We start from the raw sequence: 17,350 nt of genomic DNA on the forward strand, positions 1-17,350 counted from the left end.
AAGTAAAAGTTTACAAAACGTTCATAGCAAATTTTGTTATTTTTTTTTTACTTTCTCTCAGATTGATTTAAAAAATTTAAAGATAACACGTCTTCGAGAGTATACGGCATCATGGCTGGTCATTGAACGTTTCAAACCACTGGGGAAGACTTATAAGAAATTTTTTCACTTGTCGTGTGTGATTTTTTTTGATAGGAACAAACGCTATCGTTTCTGTGATGTTTGTTATTTGCGATATATGTCAGTGTGAAATATCCTCAGGTAAGAATACTATAACCATGGTTATAAAGTAACTGAAAGTAGCTATCAGCTTCTAATGCTGAATTGAGGTTTAATATATATTTATATTTATTTAGCTTTTTAAAATAGCTTGATGATAAAAAATACTCATGATACAGAATGGAAATTTAAAAAAGTATTTTGATTGGTAAAAGTTATTAGCCAAAGTACTGACAATTTATCTCAGATGGTGAAGTAATTCTACTGGTAGGCCTAGTTTCAATTTTTACAACCCATTAAGAGAGTTATAGAGTTTCCTTTAAATCGAATTTTATCTTATAACTTTTTTATTTACGAGTAAAATCTGTTTGTAGCGGATCTTTATGAATACCACGTCAATGGGAAGAGACATCAGGTCCAACTGGAGCGGTACAAACGCCGGAAGGACGAGTCCGAGCGCAGTGTGTACGCCCGGGGATTCCCACCCTCCACCCAGGAGCACGAACTGCTGGCCTACTTCTGCATGTTTGGACCGGTGGAAAAAATAGTTTATGATGAAAAGAAATCCATGAAAACTGTAAGTCATTGCCTCTTGTATATCAATCTTTGTGAACTTGATGAATTTTTTTCTAGCTTTTTAAATGGAACATTTAATACATTGCTTGTGATTTGATTCATGAGTTTTAAAGTTTATTGATAAGCTCATTTTCTTCTGCCAAGTGTTGGCATAACAAGCAAGAACTGATCGTCTTTCTTATATTGACTTTCTAATGAGATACCTAAGTCAGCATAATGAAGTATTTAGAGAGTAGGGAGCTTGTTTTGGGATTGGTGGGAATAATATTATCTGATAAACATTTGTTTGTGACAAAATCCTATCATGATATTCATCAACCAGGATAGATGCTTTAATTTTGTACTTATTGAAAACAATGTTTTATATCAGAAAGTTCCTGCTTTTGCCATTGTGGAGTTTAAATCAGCTGACACAGCAAGATCAGTGGCAACTTATGGGCAGCACGTCATTAACAGTCAGCGCATAGAGATCAGGCCACGCACATTTAAAGAACTGCGAACAGAGCCCTACTTTCCATGGCAACGGGAAGATAACAATAGGGATCTGCCGTGGCAGAAGTATAACGAGTTACACCAAAAGCTGTCCGCCAACAACATACAGATGGGTCCCTACGAAGCCGCTCAACCACGGCGCAAGGGGAAAATAAAAGGCCCCGCACCCATCAAGCAGGGGAGAGCCAAGGATTCCGAGGGTCAGGACATCGTACCCATCGATGTGAAGGAGTTCCAGACTTATCTGGAGCAGCATCAGTGTGTCGGGGTAAGGCTTCCAACTATCCTTTAGGGATAAGAGTGCTTGATGAATTAGCAATGAAGAAGGAGTAAGGCAGTAATGATGTAGTATAAGGCTGCTACAATGTAAGATCGTGTAAGCATTTGGTAATTTCAATCATGATTGTCTAGTCGTTTTGGGTGATATCATCAATTTTTGTTCTGTTGTTTGTATTGATTTCAATGGATGTAAAAACAAATCAAATTATGTACTAAATATGAAATTCATCATTTTATTTACATGCATGTTCAATGCATTGATGAATATCTTTTAAATCAGTTTATTTAAAATGACTGTTTGTGCTTGATATCCTTGGGTGTTGACATACAAAAAAGGAATACCTTCAAGTAGTATTTACTAAAAAAAAAAAAATAACTGAATTAGAAACGTTTTAACAAGAGCTTGTACTTTGGGCAGTATGTGACAAATCCAATTTGATTCTGGTGGGGTCTACTCATGTATTTTATCTAATATATATGAATACATTGAAGGCAATGACACCTGTCTGACTTAAACCAGGGATGTATATTTAAGAAATAAACAACGTTATTTAGTGAACATGGCGTTATGTAGCAATTGCTCTGTTGGCATATTCCATGATGCGCGCTAACGCATCATGGAAAATATGCCAGCAGAGCAGTTGCTATTCATAACGCCATGTTCACTAAATAATCGTTGTTTATTACTTATATTTGCATTTTACCACTCTCAAATACCCTGTATTAGCATAGACCTTGATATTTAGCTATTGCATCAAAAATAAACGTTCAGACTGTAATGTATCATTTTAATTCACATAGATTTGTTAACAGAATCAGTGATATGTTATAAAAGTAATTCCTTTAAAATGTTATTATAAGACATGTTTTAATATTAGATATATCAATTTTATGGAGTTGGAGAAAAACATATGATGTATCGTATAGTTGTTTTAATCTATAACGTAATGGAAAAGAATATGATGTCACACCTTTATGATGTCATAGTATACAGACAGCGCAATTGCGATTATAGAAATATATTTGTAGTTCCTCCGTATGGACTTATAGTGGGAAAGAACAATGGATATGCAAATATTTCCTGGTAACTGTCCATTCATATAACAGAGCAACAGCCTTTGAATATTAATGAGCTTCTCTTGATAAATTAAAAGAAAGGAGGTCAATATTTGACAGCCATTTTTACTGAGCAAACTAGATAGTAACATCCCACTGAAAGTCCAAGCTCTTGTTACAGCTCTAAATGTTTCATTTTCCCCTTGGTATATTGAGTACCAAGTAGTTAACGTCCAAGGATCTCGAGCAGTTTTCTCCTGTATTTAGAAACCTCATCATTTATTTTGAACTCCCACTTGATCTGTATCGGTAACGACTTAACAGTTACATCAGTATCGTAACTGACATTGCGGAGTAGTTCTTTAAACCGTGGTTTATCAGGCACTACAATCGCAGTCAGTCGTGACCTTGCAGAATCAAGTGACCTTGTCCTAGGTTTGACCTTGTCCTAGTTTTGACATGACCATTGCTCTCCCTCAGATTCAGACCCAGGTGATGTTGTTAGTAGAGCTAACCCAGGTCACCACAGCCGAATTCCAGTCTCGCTACACGATCTGTAAAACTCTGGAGGACGCACTCAGTCCGTTCTTTCCAGGTTTGTCTCGGGAAGTTCAAAAGCATCCCAACAACCATTCATTGCTTTTCAAATGTACATGTAATAGTATACATTCATTTGTATATATGCGACATAAATGCACTTGATCTCTTAATTTGAGGTGATCAATTCCAGCAATTATTTGTTTAATTTGTATATTGTGAGCAAATGTATATATCATGATGCTGATAGCTTTTATGATACTTTATGAGTTAAAAGTGTTTAAATTTTTAAAGCAAAAGGTCACTTACAATATATTGATAAAGGTTTTTGTCATACCTGTATTTACTGTATTTACTATATCCAGATTTAAAATTAACACATACTGTAGATAAATGTAATGTGATGTATTAAGCTTTGAGATTGGTATTCTATTTTAATCAGGGTAAATCTTCATGTTGATCCGTTTTCATTAATGTACCAGGAATGACAGTGAATCAGTTTGGATCCTCGGTCAATGGTTTTGGAATCAAGGGCTGTGACATGGACGTCTACATTGATCTGACAAAACTGGGAATTCCCTGCCGAACCTCAGTAAGTGGGTCAGCAACAGATGAGGTGATCTCTAAATTTGGTTTTAGATGAGTCCCGGAAACATAAATCTTCTTCAATCGAGAATCATTTTTTAAGCAGTGTGGTGTACTTACATTGAATGTAAAATGATTTTGATAAATGCATTTGTAAACTTATCAAGTGATAATGTGCCTCATTTCTCCAAGGCTAAATTCATGACGCTAATATTTCTTTCATCTCTTGTACTGGCGTCAGTGCTAACTGCCTTCTTGTTTTTGTCCCTCAGAACATTGTACTACACTATATCAAGGAAATGTACACACGCGAACTAACTGCTTTCTTGTTTGTCCCTCAGAACATAGTACTTCCCTACATCAAGGACCTGTACACACTGAAGAAGAAGAACAGTGGCCCCCTCTCCCAACAGGAAGTGGACAACATGCGCCCCATGGACAAACTGAAGCTCATCCAGCGCATCATCACTGAGCACGCTCCGTCGTGCATGGACACACGCATCATCCCGAGCCAGCGCTGTCCGATCCTGCGATTCACTGACTACAACTCCCAGATCAAGTGTGACCTCTCTATCAATAATAAGTAGGTCCTGACTCCAGATTAATAAAGTTAAACACTCAATTTTCTAAAAAAATATTTTTAACATTTTGAAATCTCTAAAATGCGTACAAATTACAGTAAAATTAATTAGATAAGAATTTCATAATTACATGATCTTTCCCAGTGACCAGCCAAACCATTGTTATAATGTTTTGGGGTTTATTTATGGTACCTTAATTCTTAACTTTGTGCACACATTTGTCATAAGTCCTGAGTGAGTAAATCAACTGGTACATGTAAATATACAATATTTCAGTGTTACTGGTAGAAGTCTTTTCTCTTTAATTCCTCATCAACTGATAGCATTGGTTTGATATTTAACTGAATAAAGTTTCTGTCTTTTCTGTATTACAGACTGGCCCTACAGAACACGCTTCTCCTACAGACTTTAAGTCTGTTCAAATTGTTGAACTTGTTTATCACTCGTTGGAAAATAAATGTTATTTAATTAATTCGTTACAAATTACAGACTGGCCCTAGAGAATACGCTTCTCCTACAGACTTTAAGTCTGTTCAAGTTGTTGAACTTGTTTATCAATCGTTGTAAAATAAATGATATTTAATCAATTTATTACGTTTTTCAGACTGGCCCTTCAGAACACGCGCCTCCTGCAAACCTTCAGTCTGTTTGACGCTAGGATAAAGCCCCTGGTCTACTCAATCAGGTACTGGGCCAAGCTGAAGGGCATCGCGGGGAACCCCCAGGCCTGTAACCGCCTGTCCTCCTACGCCCTAACCATGCTGGTCATCTACTACCTGATGAACACCACGCCCCCGATACTACCCCCGGTGGAGGAGCTCTCCAGGATGTGTGGTCAGTAGAAAATAGAACTCCCCAAACCTCAGAAAAACAAGTTGTCATTTACCTTTACATTATATACAATATGGTTAAACACTGTTACAGAGACACATTAATTTCATGATGTATCAACACTTAGAGCAAGGTTGATGTCTTTCATATAATCTTAGACATGCATAATAAACTCATTAACAAATTGTGTTTACAATGAATTAGTGGTGTTGCCCCTGTTATTCCCAATGATCCTGATCAACTGTATATTGAACACTTTGTAGAGATGAGTTTTTCTATTGCCCCCGGTGCTCCCTTTAGCCCTATTCTACTGTGTGATGAATTCTGTGTAGAAATAGGGTTTAAGTTTTCTATTATTCTATTAAAATATGTCATGTTTCTTATGGGTTTCTTTATTTTGTAGGGAGAGATAGGACCATTGTTGACCAATGGGATTGTTCCTTTGTGTCGGCTCAGTTCATGCCTCCCACCCCCAACATACAGACCATAGGTATTGTACACTGTTTTGTAAATTCAGTTTAGTTGCTCTAGAGCAACAGTTTGGATTTACAATTAATTGTGATAGTCATTTTTTACACATATACCGTATTTTCCCGACGACTCGTCGAATTGCTCATTTTTAGCCAAAATGTCAACAAAATCCTACGATACGTCGATTCAGACCATGCTTCGATCTTATCACTTCAAAATGGCGTATAAAACTGCAGTAACATTATCAGTGTATGATGCCACGATGTCCCCGATATTGCTACCAATTATTATTAATGATTAACATTTAAACAATTACGCTTTAAACTTATGCATCATATTTTCAAATACCGGCAACATCTTCAAAGTCGCTTTCATTTTAAACAATTCCCGATATCGCGTGTTATGCAAAACTAAACTTACTTTGTCAGAAATATTTTATTCCCAAGCATAAAATAATTATCCACTCTGACTATCGCCAGTGTATTCGCCATTACGTAACCAGCCACCTGTTGACTCGGCGCGTGGTCAATGTTTGTTTAACAATTTCCGGTGTCATAGGCATGCACCTGTCTCGTGTCGGACTTCAAAGGGGGATCTCAAGTGCAGAAAGCTTAGCAATTACTATGATTTGATGAAAATTGTTGACTTTGTATCCAGTAATGCAGTTACACGCTATTGTTTTACATAGACACTGTTAGAAATAGATCGATCATTCGTACGACTTGATAATGACGATATACGACATACATACGTTTCCTAAAAAATTTATCTAACAATAATTAAAGAATTGGACAATAATTAATCAATGAACTATAATCACTCTTATAACGGTACTCCTTATATACACAGGGAGTGAAATTGCCGTAAAGATCTCAGCCTTAGGACAAGATTATTAACACAACCGATGTCAGTTTCTGATTTATACTTTCCACTAACAACTCTTTACTAATAAAATAATTAAATTTAAAAAACATCCCCCGGACCTACTGCAGTATTTTCTTCCATTCAAATTTGGTTTCAATTTTACTGAGCAATGTTATCTTCCTACTAGTGATACATAGAACCATGTGAAGATGTGTTTATAAAAACAGAACGGTAAAACTTTTAATTGATTAAAGACAATGTAACATTCTTTAATAACTGTTGTTATTATGATGTATTTAAGTGTTAACAGATGAGTGAAAATGATAATTATTAAAGATGAACAGTGAATTCAACAATGCAATTTTCAATCACACAGCCAACTCAAGATGATTAAAACCAAGATTTTTAATGCTATTCTTAACAATTTTCTGACCTCGAGCCTACGACAAGTCGAACAAGACGATAAGTCGGGTGCTCTGCTTCAGAGAAAAAATACCGACTAATCCTCGGAAAAATACGGTAGTTTTATTATTTTGAAATGGAAAAAATAATTCAACTTAAATATAACTTTATTAGCTTAAAAATTAATGAAATTGTCTGCTTTTTTTGTAAACACTTGGTAATTTAATATGTTTTGTTGACAGAGGAGCTACTGTATGGGTTCTTCCAGTACTTCAGCCATTTTGATTTCCTGGCTAATCCCATGTCTGTGAGGACAGGGAAACCTATCACCTTGGATCTGTCGGTGCTGGAAAAGACACTCAAGGTCAATTTACTCAATATTATTGAGGATTAATTTCCACATTCTGTATGTGAATCTTTTTCACAATGGATTTATATTTATTATCTTAATATCTAGCATGATATCAGCTGTGTGCCAACATACATGCCAACTTTTGAAAATCTCCATGGGGGATTTTACGCGCGAGGACATTTTCCTAGAAGGAAATTTCGCTGCATTTTGTCGTGTAATTGCTTTGTATAAACAATTGAACTCTTAGAAATTCATCTGTTTCTTTATCTATTTAACATTATGATCCTAATGTGTTTATCAAACAATCTCCTTTTTCAAATGAAATCATAAATAAAGTACATAACTTTATTTTCATATATTAAATCAATCTTTATTAAATCAATCTTTAAAATCTCAACAAACAATAAATAGTATGGTATAGCAGTTCAAAAAGCACTAAGTTCTGCAACGCAGTTGGGAAACAGGACCTCTGCTCTTGTGACATCTACAAAATAAAATGAATAATTAATTAAATTAAATATTAAAAAGCATTTATGGGTCAAGTTGCTATAAAAAGTGAAAGAAAGTATTTATAATTTTTCCTGACTTAAACTTGTTTATAGATATTATATATTTAATAGCTTATTAAAAAATTTAGTAATACCTTCATCTTGCTCCAATTTTGATTTCATAAAGAAGTTGGTAGCAGCAGGTGGTTTGATGGATGGCTGTTTTTGTGTTCTTTGTAACATCATTCATTCCACTGTCGTAAAACGGGTTGGATTTTTTGAGAATTGGGATTTCGGGGTATTTTGACAATCCCGATCGGGATATCGGGATTTGTAATTTTGACGGCGTGAAATCGGGAGAATCCCGCAAAAATCGGGATAGTTGGCATGTATGTGCCAAGAAATAACAATAAGCTTAAATGTTCAAACCTCACGAGTCAGCTGTTTTTAACAAAATACAAACCTATAAATTTATATGATCCAGATAGTTTTGATGAAATGTTGCCTGCTTGACATACTGATTAATTGAGAAAAAGTGGTATACAAGAACATTTTGTGCAATACATATTTTAAGAACACATGAATTCTGCTGTAAGTGTTTTGTATATAGTGGTAATTTGCCATGTTATGTTTGTAGGTTGGAGTAATCATCCTTCAGGATCCCTTTGTTCTCAATCACAACATCACACAGAACGTTAACGAGAAGATGCTGACTAAAATAGTGAAGGAGATGCAGCTTGCTGTCGTGAAATCAGAGCGATGGTTCGATGTTGCAAATGCAGAAACAAAAAGTATCATGGACATTTTTAGTGAGGACGTCCCTGTGGGATTCCAACCAAAAAAACTGAAGATGTCCAGGAAACCTAAGGGCCTAGCGGAGATCGGACCGTACCAGTTCTTGATTGACATGAATATGGACAAGCTGTCGCGGGCGGACATCCAAACACTGCAGGCCTCGGGGAACATGCGACTCACATGGTGTAAGAAGATGATTGTGTTCCTGTATCGACAGATCGAGCGACTCCTGATGTTTGACTGCGAACTGGCTGTGGTTAATCTCCCAGTGACGCTCAAACCGTCCCGAACTTACTCTGTATACAGACACGTTGGACAACCCCTCCGCCCCATTACAGAGGAACAGGGCACGGAGCAAGAGATGGAGGGTCAAGAGGAAGGAATGGAAGGTCAGCAGGATGTGGGGACCAGCCAAGAGGTGGAGAAAAACTGGTCAGATCCGAACCAGCCAAGCACTTCCCAGGGAGATGACCAGCACTTCGCTGAGGAAGCTGAAGAAAGCTCCCAACCCCAGATGACTGCCCCTGGGGGTGAGGAGTACGCTGATGTAGACTTTGGGAGCCATGGGGGCTGGGCACCTGCTGGGGAGGGCCCCACCCTTCCACATGTAGTGGATGGAACAGAACTAGTCCCTGTAGAAAACCCACTAGACAATGATGAAGAAGATGAAGAGGAAGCAACGCAGAGAAAGGAAGAAGAGCAGAGGAGATTTGAGGAAGAGGAGAACCAGCGACAAGATCCGTCTTATATTCAGTATGATTTTGGAGATTCTGAGTATTACGTCGATATGGATGTCAAAGTCATGTGTAGGATTTGGGTGGAGCGAAAAAATCTGATAAAGGAGTTAAAAGAAAGAGGGTTTAAGGAAAACTTGCAGTTAGAACAAATTGTGTCTGAGAGGCTATTCTACGAGGTGCATGGGCCCGCCCAGAAGCCAATCACAGAGTTCCGGTGTGTGATGCGATCCTTGGTCTCTGATAGTGGGGCCTCAGTGCTCGTGGATTGTATGGCTGATACACGACAAAAGGAATACGACTGTATTTATCATTACATGAAGAAGTTTGTCCTCAAAAATGTCGACAAATTCTTTTATGCGTAACTATTTGAAGTGTTATGTGAGAAACATTCGTTGGAATAATTTTTTTATTTCCTGTATGGAACAAATTAAAGATGTTTGTTGAGAATAACATATTCAGTTAATTGTCTCTTGTATTGTTCTTTGTATTGGTGAAGTAATAGATAAATAATTGGAAATTGCGATAGCCAATCACAGAGTTCAGGTGTGTGATGCGATCCTTGGTCTCTGATAATGGGGCCTCGGTGCTCGTGGATTGTATGGCTGATACACGACAAAAGGAATACGACTGTATTTATCATTACATGAAGAAGTTTGTCCTCAAAAATGTCGACAAATTCTTTTATGCGTAACTATTTGAAGTGTTATGTGAGAAACATTTGTTGGAATAATTTTTTTATTTCCTGTATGGAACAAATTAAAGATGTTTGTTGAGAATAACATATTCAGTTAATTGTCTCTTGTATTGTTCTTTGTATTGGTGAAGTAATAGATAAATAATTGGAAATTGCGATAGAAACAAGCAATCATGGGAGAGGCTTGACATTAACACATAGAGGAAGCCTGTCTCCGATTACTCTGATCTTTAAGCTCAATGTAGAAATAAGCCCTACTGCTCTAGTTTACCTACAATCAGTGGAAATGTAGAGACATGTATGTATATTATACCAGTTGGTCTAAGTACTCATGTACTTACTTTCCTGTTTTCATATTATGTATTTATCATTGAAGTACTTGTGTCTATACAAGAATCATGGTTTTACTTTCCATCTTTATTTACCGGCAATCTGTGTATGTTTTGACCAATAGTTTGTGACTTTGTTTCATTGTTCTCTATCAAGTTCTTTATGTTTTCTGACCCAAAATAAGAGCATAACAGGTCTTAAATATTCTCAATGTGCATTAAGCAGAAAATGCTGGGTTATCTCTTTAGATTGTGATTCAAACAAGTGTTTCTTGTTTAGCATATCACAAATTAAGACTTCTTATTTACAAGGTATTCAGAGCTTCACGAATAGGGCTGTGGGAAAATTTTCATCTTGGTTGACAGAACCAAATTAATGCAGGTTGACCTTGACCTATTTTCCATTGGAATAGAACTGTTTTCAATCCCATTACCCCTTACATACAGGCATTTTTGTTCATTCTGAGCAAGATTAAGCAAATGGGAAATAATGTATGGTTCAAAACTGATAATAAAGAGATCTGCCATGACCTTCACATTAACTTTATTCAAAGGCAATGCACACCATTAACCAAAAGCTGTGATAATGTGAAGAATATGCCAAATAGGGCTAAGTGGAGGGTATATATGCCCTTAAAAAGGATTTTTAGCGTGGTGTGATATTACCTTGACACTTGACCTACAAACATCATTCAAGGTCACTGCATATTTTTGTATCACATGGAACCCTGTGTGGACTAAAGGGAAAGAAGCTATGCTCTATAATTCTGCTATGACCTTCACATTTGACCCTGAAATTTGGTTCAAGGTAACTCCACACCTTTTTCTCAGAAGCTCTGTTTATATGAAGTATATATGAGCCAAATAGAGCCAAGTGGACAGTATATAAGTGCTCTGAAAAAAAAGAAGATACATGTATTAGCGTGGTCCGATGACTTTGATCCTTGACCTTTTATAGGTCATGGCACTCCCTTTGACTGTAGGCATTCTGTGACTGAATTATGAGGCAGATTGGACCAAAAGAAAAGAATATGTGCTCCGAACAAGGATTTAAAAAAATCTATTTCTGCTATGATCTTAACCTTAGACCTAAAAACATGGTTCAAAATCACTGTACAGCTTTTACCCAATGGCACTCTGTAGTTGAATATGAGCCAGATTGGGCCAAGGGGAGAGACGATATGCTCCGAAAAATAGATATCAGATGGATGGATGGAAGGACAGATGGATGAAAGGACAGATGGATCACTATAGGGTGCCCGCGAAGCGGGGCCCTAATTATGAGATCATACTAATTTGGCTGTTGAATTTTGAGACCATGTGAGCCAAAGCTCACTGTAGGAAAACAAACTTGTAAAAGGATAAATTTTATGGCCTCCTTTGTAAGTTCAGAAGTTGTTTTAAAGCTGACATGAATTCATAAATACGCATTATTTCCCTTTTATCTCCGACTACCGCCATGTTAGTTGTCGATTTTTATTGTTCTGCTCATCGCTACACACCCCCTATATAAGGCTGAGAGCACTATTCACGCTTCACCGCATTCAGGAATTTCATACACCTGAACACGTTACATTGGACGAAAAGACGTGTAGAAACGCGTTTTGAAGAACAATAAAATGACAACCACTGCACTGGCAAGATATATCCGATACACGACGAAACAAGACAGACTGAAATCCAGGCGCAGATATCCTCGATAATTGTAGACCGTTTTCCTGTGTATGATATAACATCGCACATGCGCAAACAACACACTGTGGCAGATCGAGCAATGTCAATGATCACATGGATGTTAGAAACGGTGCGTTTTTGAAGGAACGGATGGAAACGATGTTACGTTGTCACTTTCTTGGATTTACTATCATTTATCTACTGTGTTCGATGTAGTGCCTCCGGGGTTTTCAAAAAGACGCAGACGTTATTCACTCTGTATGAACGACACACGTGTTCGATGTGAATGCGTAGTGAGGCAGCATTGTATATTCAAAATAATAAAGATATCTAGAAAATCCTTTCACAAAATGAATATATTTTGTATTTCATTGATTGTTGTTTTCTTTATTCTTTACTACAATGTGTAGTTCATGCATTTAGAAGTCCGTGCAACCGACCGTAACTTTCTCAACCGGTATCTATACCCCAGAGGCAGTAGAGGAGCGATCGAAACTAATATGGCGACCAAATGCTTTTAGGAATTTATGTCAGCTTTAACAGTCCAAATTAAAAAACAACTTTGCCTTTACACAAATCTCTAAAACACTGTTGGTTAGTTAAATTCTTCTCCGTGCCATTAGGAGCATAAGGCTGGTGCTATCCCTGGTTTCGGTGGTGCTAAGCAGATGAGAGTCACTGACTCCCCCTGAATGGGACACTAGTCCATCGCAGGTTAACCACCAGCATAAGCTGGTACCCAGTTTCAGTTAGATGCACTGAGACAGTCTAGATAAACTGCGTTGTCTAAGTGCACAACACACACCATCAAGTGTCCACAACGGGGTTTAAACCAGCGACCTATCAGTTATTGGCCCAATGCCAGTGACCACTGAGCCATATGCTCCACTCTAAAACCCTGGGTCTACATTAATATAATTTTGATTCTTAACTTTCGAAACAACACTGTGCCCAAGTGGTACTCACAAGTTAAGTTTACTTAATAAACATAAAATATATGGAAAAAAATCCAATAGGCAGTTTAAGGCTTATAACTTATTAAAACGTTTTGTCTTTTCTAATGAACAGTTTTTTCCAGAGTGTTCTGCTTCATCCATCTATATATTTTTTTGCATATCAAGATGAGATTCTAAATATTAATTTTATAAGGCTTTAATCTTTGCTAAATAATTGTTCTACATCCACACATAACACATGCATTTTCACTCTACATTTGTATGCTGATGATGGGACTTAAACCAATTCTTCATTCTCAAAGGAATATGTGCACCATTATGTACACCCCATCAGCTTTTATAGAGCATTGTCGACTGAATAGAGGGGTCTCAAGTCATGAAAAACAATTTTTTAAAAACATAATGAATACGGTACCCTACATGTTTAAGCTGAATTGAATATGTTAACCAGTGATAAAAATGTCCAAACAATGAGTGACCTAGATTCTGGACCAACCCAAATCCCAGTACATTGTACAAGTTTGTACCTTGCATTTAAATCAGTCGCATGATCTTGCACAGGTAGCAACCGACCAGGAACAATAAACACCTGGAGCCCGCCATGTCGGATCATGAAACTAGAGTTAACCAATGGGGAAACATTAGGTAAGTTTTATATCCCACTTTCTTATTGTGTATTCTAAATAATCAAACATAATGTGGACTAAAAAAAATTTTATGGTTAAATTCATACCTAATTTTAAAATCAGTTAAGAAAGATATTGAAACAACAAATCTACAGTAAAGGACTATGTGCTGTATTATGCTTTTTTTGCCCCCCAAATTAGAGTTTCATTACAAGCTTTAAAAATAAGATGGAAGATAGTTAAAATTGTATTGAAAGTGTATCACCAAAGTGACGTCATCAAGATTGCCTTCTTTTGATAAATTGATGTTTTGTAGCAAAATGTGGGTGTTTTCCGATGATTTTTCGACTGGAAAACATCGAGCGCAGGCTTGCGGTAAAAAAGTACCATTTTTTAGTATAATGTGTATAATCATCTGAAGAAAAACATATGTTAAAATCGTTCTTGAGCAGACCTGCGCTCTGTATTTCTGAATGCAAAATATAAAGCAAAAATGAGAATATTTTTGTTTGTTTGCCCATTTGCGAGAAGTCATTTGGGTGACATCATAGATAAACAGCGAATGCGCAATGACGACTAAAATCAAGATTAAAGTGATAGGCGTCCACCGTACAGTCATTTATGAAGATTTGATATTTATACGATACTATTTAAAAATTGGTTAAATTGGGGGCAGATATTTGACAAAACCGCACATAGTCCTTTATGAAAAAGAATCTCTGATGAAACCAAGCTAATATACATGTATACATCATGAATGCATGCTGACCTTGACTTTTCAGGCCTAGTTCCCCCTATATTTACTAGGTGTCCCTGACCATGGACCCATGGTACAGTGCCCAGGATGTTGTACGCTGCACCTTGTGTCGGGTTTCTGCAGCCCCCATGTACTGTGAAGTTTGTCACATACATCTGTGTAAAGGCTGTGAAGAGAAACATTTATCAGATTCCTCTAAATTAGTTCATAATGTGGTCTCATTTGAGCAATATTTATCCACCCTGAACTATCCTAAGTGTAGGAAACACCCCACTGAACGATGTGGACTCCATTGTGAACAATGTGACATTCCTATCTGTGCAAAGTGTATTTCTTCTGACAAACATTTAGGACATAAACAGGTTGACATTTTCCAAAACTTTGAAGACAAAAAAGAAGTTTTACAAAAAGAGTTGCAAGAATTAGAGGAATCCATTTATCCAAAATACCAAGAGATTGCATCTGCCACCCCAGTGCAGAAAGCTGATCTGAGTAAAAATTCCAAGAAATTAACAAGAGCAATTAACAAACAAGGAGAAATCTGGCACAGAAAAATAGACACCATTATACAGAAACTGAAATCTAACGTGGAGGATATTGACTCCAAACACCTGGTCGTCCTAAATAAACAGGAAGATGAAATCACACGCACCATTTCTGAAATCACACAGAGCATTGCTGATCTGAAGAAGTTACTCGACTCCAATGATGTCAGCCGTGTCTCTTCCTACAAATCCAGGATTGATGAATTCAGAAGATTGCCTCCTAAACTCAAAGTGTCCTTACCAAAATTTAGGCCTTGGGATATCCCCACAGATCAGCTGATTAAACATTTTGGTTCTCTGTCAGCATTATCTATCACAACGGAGGAACAAGACTACAGCAAGCCGACCCCAGACCGGGTGTTGCTAAAGGGTGTACCCCATGTCATCACAACTATAGACACAGGGTATAAAGAACTATGCGGTGTGTCGTGTCTGAGTGATACAGGGGTGTGGACGCGTGGTTGGGCTAACAACAAGATGAAACTTTACAACCTGCAGGGAGAACTAGTGAAGTCCGTCCAGACCAAGTCAGGGAACATTCCACACGACATCGAAGTGACAAGGAGTGGGGATCTAGTTTATACTGATTACATTAGAACTGTGAACATAGTGAAGAATACAGAGGTACGGACATTGATCAGACTACAGGGGTGGAAACCTCACAGTGTCTGTAGTACCTCCTCTGGTGACCTCCTGGTTGTCATGGACAGTGATGATTGGAAACAAACAAAAGTTGTGTGTTACTCTGGCTCCACAGAGAAACAAAGTATTCAGTACAATGACAAAGGACAACCTCTCTATTCATCTGGTAGAGATAAATACGTAAGTGAGAATAGGAACCTAGATATCTGTGTGTCAGACTGTAAAGCCCGTGCAGTAGTGGTGGTCAATCAGGCCGGGAAACTCCGGTTTACCTACACTGGTCCTCGCCTTTTTTTCATTAAAACATTTACTCCAGCTGGCATCACAACAGACAGCCAAGGTCGGATCCTGACAGCAGATGGTGACAACAATTATATCCACATCCTGGATCAGGACGGACAGTTTCTCGGCTTCATTAGCAACTGTCATTTACGGTATCCACGGGGTTTATGTATGGACTTCAGAGACAACCTCTTTGTGGCCGAGTACAACACAGGTAAAGTGAAGAAGATCATGAATTACATATAAACCAATCAACTGTATAAATTAAACATATACAGAGTGTGTCAACTATATACATATCTACAATCAGTTTTAATTGTTAATATTTGTACTGGATTCGAAGTTTGTTTAAAACATTTGTCATTACAAATCGTATGAGCAAAAATAAATTTGACAGCACAGATATATGTATATACTGTTTGCAAATATGACATATGTAAACAAACTGTTTATTTACTCTGCATGTCATCGTGTGGTGTGTAACGGGAAGGGAGAAATAATGACGGACCAGACCGGGTTTCGAACCCGGGCCCCGAACCCGGGCCCCTGAATCTCGAGTCAGGTGCTTTACCAACTGAGCTATCTGGCGCCGGTATTCGAACCGGTCTGACCGTCACATTCCTCCCCCCTTAAATGATCTTTGTCCCCGAAGATCCCCCCAGGCTCTTCCCCTGGCAGGAGTTCACCTGTCAGTTCCAGGGGTTGGTCACGGCACCAAATGTAACGGGATGGAAGAAATAATGACGGACCAGACCGGGTTTCGAACCCGGGCCCCCTGAATCTCTAGTCAGGTGCTCTACCAACTGAGCTATCTGGCGCCGGTATTCGAACCGGTCTGACCGTCACACGTGTTTATTTGTCTTTGTTTGTTAATTTTGTTTGTATGTGAACGAATTGTTCTTTGATAATATACAATGTACATGATATAAAATATAAAAGACCACATTTATATCTATATTATATGTTATATATTATATTATATATTTTGTTGTGTTTATGTATCACATGTAAACCAAGTGAATCCATTTACGTGCTGTTTTTAGCTCACCTGAGCTGAAAACTCAAGTGAGCTTTTCTAGTCACAAACTTTTAACATTTTCAACATCTTCTCAAGAACTATTGGGCCAATTTCAACCAAACTTGGCACAAATCACCCTCAGGCAAAGGGATTAAAGTTAAGAAAATTAAGGGTCACGTCCTTTTTTAAGGGGAGATAATTAGAAATTATTGAAAAATTTTGAGAAATTTTCAAAAAATCTTCTCTAGAACCATTTGGCCAGGAAAGCTGAAACTTGTGTGGAAGCATCCCCAGGTAGTGTAGATTCAAGTTGTGAAAATTATGACCCCCGGGGGTAGTGTGGGGCCACAATGGTGGGGGGGGGGGGGGGGTCAAAGTTTTATATAGGAATATTTAGAGAAAATCTTTAAAAATCGTCTTCTCAGAAACTAATCAGTCAGGAAAGCTGAAGTTTGTGTGGAAGCATCCTCAGGTAGTTTAGATTCAAAGTTGTGAAAATCATGATCCCCGGGGGTAGGGTTGGGCCACAATGGGGGGAGGGGTCGAAGTTTTACAAAGGAAT

The 17,350-nt window shown here is 37.7% G+C and overlaps 2 protein-coding genes and 1 non-coding gene across 3 annotated transcripts; 2 read left to right on the top strand and 1 right to left on the bottom strand.

The window, feature by feature from the left end:
* Positions 1-99: 99 nt before the first annotated feature.
* Positions 100-10,425, top strand: LOC105339907 (speckle targeted PIP5K1A-regulated poly(A) polymerase). Its single transcript, XM_011445690.4, has 10 exons — positions 100-261; positions 594-796; positions 1,166-1,555; positions 3,103-3,217; positions 3,642-3,751; positions 4,086-4,327; positions 4,930-5,159; positions 5,560-5,646; positions 7,136-7,257; positions 8,371-10,425. The coding sequence occupies exons 1-10, from the start codon at positions 219-221 to the stop codon at positions 9,625-9,627; spliced, it is 2,799 nt and encodes a 932-aa protein (XP_011443992.3). The 5' UTR covers positions 100-218; the 3' UTR covers positions 9,628-10,425.
* A 3,938-nt stretch (positions 10,426-14,363) lies between these two features.
* LOC136275654 (E3 ubiquitin-protein ligase TRIM71-like) lies at positions 14,364-16,016 on the top strand. Its single transcript, XM_066085290.1, has 2 exons — positions 14,364-14,992; positions 15,098-16,016. Exons 1-2 carry the CDS (start codon positions 14,364-14,366, stop codon positions 16,014-16,016), a joined length of 1,548 nt encoding a protein of 515 aa, XP_065941362.1.
* Positions 16,017-16,272: 256 nt separating this feature from the next.
* On the bottom strand, positions 16,273-16,359 carry Trnas-cga (transfer RNA serine (anticodon CGA)). The gene has a single exon. It is a non-coding gene; the product is annotated as a tRNA-Ser (tRNA).
* Positions 16,360-17,350: the final 991 nt, after the last annotated feature.

The sequence above is a fragment of the Magallana gigas genome, chromosome 5, assembly GCF_963853765.1.
Source record: "Magallana gigas chromosome 5, xbMagGiga1.1, whole genome shotgun sequence".
Classification (NCBI taxonomy): Eukaryota; Metazoa; Mollusca; class Bivalvia; order Ostreida; family Ostreidae; genus Magallana; species Magallana gigas.